The sequence below is a fragment of the Cynocephalus volans genome, chromosome 2 (genome assembly GCF_027409185.1).
Source record: "Cynocephalus volans isolate mCynVol1 chromosome 2, mCynVol1.pri, whole genome shotgun sequence".
Taxonomy (NCBI): Eukaryota; Metazoa; Chordata; class Mammalia; order Dermoptera; family Cynocephalidae; genus Cynocephalus; species Cynocephalus volans.
Window position 1 is genome coordinate 55,423,510 of NC_084461.1, and position 6,842 is coordinate 55,430,351.

General features: G+C 36.1%; 1 protein-coding gene across 1 annotated transcript in view; it reads left to right on the forward strand.

Moving 5' to 3' along the window:
* CWC27 (CWC27 spliceosome associated cyclophilin) overlaps positions 1-5,634 on the forward strand; it is a 238,606-nt gene extending 232,972 nt beyond the window's left edge. Inside the window, exon 14 of the mRNA XM_063086708.1 lies at positions 5,092-5,634. Coding sequence (XP_062942778.1) covers positions 5,092-5,254 — 163 coding nt within the window. The 3' untranslated portion in view covers positions 5,255-5,634. The remainder of the gene's footprint in view (positions 1-5,091) is intronic.
* The last annotated feature ends 1,208 nt before the right edge of the window (positions 5,635-6,842 follow it).

Genomic DNA, 6,842 nt, shown 5'->3' on the forward strand with positions numbered 1-6,842 from the left:
GCAGGCAATTCCAAAATGTCATTTACCATGTTGTGGTGTCTGTGTGTTCTTCTCTGTAACAGACTGTCCACCTCAGGAGAGCAGGGCCTGGGTCATATTTGGCTTTGTGTCACCAGTGTCTAGCATTAGTCTCACACATAAAAGCCCTCAGATGTTTGTTGAATGAATAATTGTGTCTAGCTCATTACCTTATCCTCAAACCACATATAAGAAATGGATAACACTTGAGATTATTTAGTTCAAATAATAGACTCAGAGGCCACTTAAGTTTCTTCAAGAATGTGAGTCATTAGGAACCAGCTGTTCCCCATCTTTGAAGGGGCAAGAACAAATGGCTAATGAAATCAATCAATCTGAAAGTGTAAAGATTCTTAAACTTTTGTTCTGTGGTCTTTGCTTTGCATTTAAAAATAACCAGGAAAAATTTTAAATTACTAATGCTGAGACCTTTTCCCAGGACAATTAAATTAATACCTCTGGAGGTGAAAGCCCGACACTGATAGTTTTTAAAGCTACTCAGGTGATTTTAACATGCAGCCTGCATTTGATACAAGGACTCTAGAACCACACTTTCAGAAACATTGCTTTTTAAAAAACAAAATGGTGTCTCTCCAGTTCTACATGAGGTGCTATAGGAGATGGAAAAGAACATAAGGCATGCTCCCACTGCTGTCTATCAAGGAATAAAAACTAGCAATCACTGATGTGAGTGCAGTGAGAAAGCAGCTATCAGGATGTGCTGAGCTGTGAGAGGTCATTAAAAGGTGGACTTGTGTTGAGCGTGAGACTTTCTGCAGAGTCTGCTAGATGTTTTAGGGAGTTTATTATTGTAATAAAAGACAGTCCCTGCCCACAAAAGGAGGTCAAGAGTTAGTAAATTTGCTAGTACCAGCCAGCAGGCCTAGCCAGTATAGAGGGTCTAAGGGCTTCATTCCCAACACAAATCACCATGCTTGGCACTGATAATACAGCTGTGAACAAGACACAAACTGTCTCAAACAACTGACAGTCTGTTCACAATTAAGTAAACAGGCAATTACAAAATGGTGAGAGTTGATGAAAGAAACAAAAGAAGGTTAGTGAGATAGGAAGCAACCAGTTGGTAGAGGGTTTCAAGGGTCAGACTGAGGTATTTCAGTCTAATATGATAGCCAATCATTCCTGATTAAAGGAATGTTATAAAAGAAATGTGTTAGAAAGATTATTTTAGAAACTTTGGAAGAATTTGAAGAGGGAGAAATAGTATAGATGTAGAACAATTAGGACACCTGCAACAATCTAAGGGTTGGGTGATAAGTTTCCAAATTAGGAAATGGGAAGGAGTGGTTTATAGAATTCCCAATGAAAAAGATAGCTGTTCACATTATATAAGCATAAGTAATTTAAATGCATTTCAATCAAAAATGAATTAATAATATTAGAATGCTATATTGGGCTATTTACTATGTGTCTGAGAATTAGTTTCTCTCTTGCTATTTCAAATTGATACTAATTGCTATCATATCTTAATCTATTTCACAATGTGTGAGAACTTTAAAAACTGTATGTCAAGTTAGCAAGCTTAGTCGATGTCTAGGTCCTTTTTGAAGAATCAGTTGTTTACTTTTGTTTATAATTACACAGTTCCATACCCCAAAAAGTTTTCCTGTCAAACACAACCTCTATAAAAACAGTAAGCCTCCGTATTTCTGTAACACACTAAAGCCAATGTTCTTATTTGAGAATCTGAGCCTAAGTGAAATTTTTTATTAATCAGAACTAAATTTTTGTCTTTGCCTTGAAGTGATCAAGTTCTAAAATTTTCATATGTAAATGATCAATGAGTAATTAATTCCAAAAATATTCATTGCTCTTGTTGGGCCGATTCCATGACCAGCCGTAGTGCGGGTAGTATTGAATTATTTGGACATATAAGATTATAAACTACCAGACCCTGCTGCACTCGAATTAAGTATGTATTCTAAGTCTGTTATGTGTATCCTCAAAGGAGACTATAAAATGAAGGCAGGCTTTCAATCCATGCAGTCTGTGATTTATGGAGGCACGTTAAGTCAGGAGTTTATTATGCTGAAAATCATAATAACTGTTTTGTTTTGCTTTTTTAAATGAAGTGACCAAAGCATGTTGAAAGATAAATGGGTGAAGCATTATGATTATGTTTTTGTTTCTATTAAACATTAAATATTACTGCCAAGTAACCAGCCATGCTAAGTATTATGATATTAAAGCTAAAGTAGTTTGTAAGCTGATAGCCCCTTCTTTCCTCTGGGTTTAGGTTTGTTATTAATCAAAACATTGGACTTATTTAGTGCAGTGGTGTATGAAACAAATAGTTGAAAAAGACAGCTCCTTTAATTTACAGCTGTTTTTTCAAGTTTGTAAGAAAATCAGTTTCTTCTTGTGGACTTTACGCTGTTGTTCACATGTCTCGATTCCATTTCTTATATCCGAACAAAGGAAATCCAACAGTCGCATGATTCTCTTACGGCATAGGAAGGAGGAAGGTGCCTTTTTATGTTTTTAATTGACAAATTCTGGTAAAGTCATTTTTGAAACATGGACAATTTCTACTAGAAATAGGTATTACAAAAAACTTATCTACCTGTACCGACCAGCTACCAAAAAATAAAAAATAAACTCATATATTTTGGGGCAGAGAATGTGATAATTTTTTTAAATAGAAGAATGTGTATACAGAAAGGTATTAATAAGTTAACTAAGATAGTGTGTTTTGTTTTGTGATATGGACCTAGGAGTATTGAATAAAGTTGATCTATAGGGGATATGAGTCCAGCTACTTCTGGTATTGTCTTAGGTATCAACACAACCCCTAAGCACTTGGAAAGCTGCTAGCACTTACTGAAATGCAAAATAGGGGTCTGGGCTCCCCCTGTGGTATGGTAAAGGATCTTTCACAGGACAGTCTTGCCACTCTTCTAAATTGTTTCTCATCAATGGTAGAATACTTACAGTTTCTAAAGAGCACACTTTGTGGACACTCTAAGAAGTGTTGAAGAAAAAGACCCCTCTCAATATCTGAAACGAAAGGCTTAATTTATTACTTAAGTAAGGAATAGCTGTGCTTTTAGGCCCAGGGTCTTTGAGCAAAGCAGGTTGCAAGTCTTATACAAAGTTTTGTAGTCAGGAATTGTTTAGGGGTTGGCATCAGCCTCAGGAGCACCATTATTCAAAAGAGACTGTCGTTGATTGACTGGCTTTCAGACGCATGTTCACTGGAGTGAGTCTGCCACTGATTGACCAACTTCCAAAAACATAAGGTTGTCACTGATTAGTTGACCTTGGGAGGCATATTTGCTGAAGTGAGTTGTCACTGATCATAATTATGACCTAGGTGAGTCATCATTAATTGATTAAATCCAGTTTAATTGTTTTTCCAACTGATTCTAGTGGTTGCTTGTAACCATGGCTTTAGAACAATCAGCCTTTTTCTAGGAGTTGGAGATTGTTTTACTCGCAGAAGCTAATACTTAAAAAGTAGAAAATTGAAAGCACCAGAAAAAATCAGACTCTGGGAAACCCATCTAAATATGCAACAATTGTATGAAACACTTCTAAGAAAGGATGTTTACTAATGCAACAGAGGTATAAAAAGTCAGCAGCTGTCACGTGTGACATGCATGTTTGTGTAAATCAGTTATGAAATTTGATACAAATAATGTATTTTTAATAATAAAGTATAGAGATGTGAATGTGATTTACCTCATTTAATAAAGTAGATTCTAGGTCATCCGTATAATAATATCACTTATACTCATTGCATTCCAATACACTTTCTCTAGTAGGGTAGAAAGGGCGGGAATGGCACGTAAGCCTCAACTTGTCAGCTCTGGGGAGCAGCAGCTCCTAAACCTTTAGTAATGGTAGCATCACTAATATTGTGACATTGTACTTCCCTCCCAAAATCTTTTTTGGATTCTTCAAAATCTGGGTATATCCATGAGAGAGTTTGCCACACAAGCAAAGGTCACCTTTCACTTGTGCTACTGCAGGGAAAAAACAGTACAGATCTCTGCTAGTACCTACTGCCCAAATGTCTATTTATATTGAGCAAAAGAAATTAATGTCACGTTTGGATTTCATCTGAAAGTTACAACAGGCATACAGGAGTATTAATCCTATAGGCTCTATCTGCTGTAATGAAGAAAAGTGTGTAGAGGATATGCCTATAAAATTTTTTGTTCAAGTAAGTGGTAGGAAAAGCCTTAAGGTTGTGTTTGTATAAAAACTGAACTTTTCTCTTCCAAAATTCATTCAACTGCCCTAAAGTCTTCCGTTTATTCCTGACACCTCCTAATGGGGGCACAGCTAATCACTTACACATTTCCCTGCTGCTAAGGATAGCCAGCTTATGGCCACTTAGGATTCAAGCACATGTTGATACTTTAAGACCAGTAGCATTTGATAAAGTAGGAAAGCAGGATGGTTAGTTTGTTGTAATCAACAGTAAGAGGAGGAAATTAGTCCTCTTACTGTTATGTTAGTAAGATAAGTTATGCCAAAAGTTTAGTTTCCTTTTGTATTAAAAAAAAGAAAAAAAGGTTTTTTTAACCCAGCAACTCCCCAGAAAAAGGAGTCATAATGCCATTTGAACCTCACTTAAATTTTCTTAAACATATTCCCTACTCTTGACCTATCTTTACTACTGATAAAAAAAAAAATCAGATAGGACTGGTTTATTGTATAGCGTTTTGCTATGCAGTGTAGTTCACTCCGGCCAAGTGAGTGTTCTCTTTAAAGGAAACAGAGTGCTCTCTGAATATGGTTTGAGGAACACTTCTGGGTAGGGTAAAACTCTTGTAACCTCACATCAGGGGAGGAACCTCAAGTGAAGACCAAGGCAAAGAGATTCACTTCTAAAAATACAAACTAGCAGAACAAATTCCAGACATGTTTTTCAAATTTAAGTGTTTTCTGAGAAATTGGTTTCCATGTGGTATAAACACCAGTAAACAATAAGCCCATTTTGGTGTTCTGTACCCTTGTGGTTCATTATGCCAGTGATAGTGGAGTATAGAATTTCTGCTTTCATTCTTATGCCAAAATCACTGAACCATCTCTCTTCCTCTTTAGGATGTCACATGTACTTCAATTTGAGGATAAAAGCAGAAAAGTGAAAGATGCAAGCATGCAAGACTCAGACACATTTGAAATCTATGATCCTCGGAATCCAGTGAATAAAAGAAGAAGAGAAGAAAGCAAAAAGTTGATGAGAGAGAAAAAAGAAAGAAGATAAAATGAGAGTAGCGATAGCCAGAACCTGCTGGGAATGTGCCTGCCGTAAATGGCCTTATAACAGCTATAGTTCCCAACTTAGGGGTGTGAAAAGAAATATTTTTGAAACTGTTGTCCGGTTTTGAAAAACAATTATTTTGTTTTGTAAATTGTGAAATGATGGATTGAGATGCTTTTGGTTACTGGCACATGCTTTTTTCCTAATTGACCTTTTATATCACTAAATCTGAAATAAAATCACTTTCCTTCCAGTTTACATGTTAACCATTTGCAGACTATGCAAGCCTGTCCTTTTACCCTAAAATATGTGAAAGCTTCCTTTTCAAGATTTTTTATAAGAAAGATCTTGCAGAAAGAATATTTGGGGGAAACCTCCCTGGCACTAACTTTGGAATATAATAAAAATTATAAAATATAAATAAAAATGTAATAAAAAATTATAAAATATTCATGTTTTTGTTTTGCATATAAATATCTAATAATATCCAAACCAGTAAGAATCCCCAAGTGAATGTCAATACCTCCATCAAGGCCAGTGCCTGGGTTTTATGGATGCAGTCAGGACACTCTGACATTCTAAGCAATGTCAGCCGAGCTCCCTGCACACACTGGCCTGATGCCAAGCCACTTGCCCACTCCTCTGCTCTGCTCAGCACAGTAATAGACAGAGCACATGCAAAGGTCCCATTCTGGCAGTATAATTCATTAAGAATTTAGCCTTTGATGACAATCATTTATACTGGTTATTTGCTATAGCAAATATAGTATCTATATTTAGGCTATTTATTCTAGAATCTGAATGCTAAAATTGTACCACAGAATAATTTCAGTCACTTCGTAAAACCTCACCAATCACATCTTTTCAGATAGTGTCTCATCAGCTCTCTCTTCCAAAATGCAATCTTAAAACAAACAGACAAACAAAAAAACCTGAAACCTAATAAGTGTTCTTCAGAACACAGGTGCTCAAAATGTAATGTATGTTAGAAATGCAAACTCTTGCCCTTGCTCAGCCCATTCTCACCATATGACACCCTGCGACTCCACAGGACTCTGCACCACGATGGAGGCCCTTAAAAGATATGTTCCCTGGACCTTGGACTTCTCAGCCTCCAAACTGACCTTTGGAGGAAGGGGAGGCAGAGATCTGTGCTCAGAACATCATTACAAACCAGAGATCCTGTTCTATAATTTCATATTTGTATCCAAATATAGATGTATCCACTCTCCTGGGCATATGTACTCCCTCAAAGTAAATAATGAAGTTACACTAAGAAACCCATCTGGGAGACTACCACCTTTTCTTTCTGCCCTCTTCTTCCCTAAATAAACTTCTAACCCTACACTCTATGAAGGAATCAATTCTCTAGAGAAGCTTCTTGATTAAAATTCTATTCAGTCTTTAGTTCACTGTCTTCTTAGCTCATAACTAGCCTAAATTAAGAAGGAATAGTTAAGGGGTTAAAAATAGAGGACATTTTCTCCTAATGTTCTTTGGATATTAAGAAAATAATCAGATTTTTTTAAATTAAACATTTGTAGAGAAACTTAAAAAAAAAAAAGAAGAAATGCAAATTATTACCTACTAC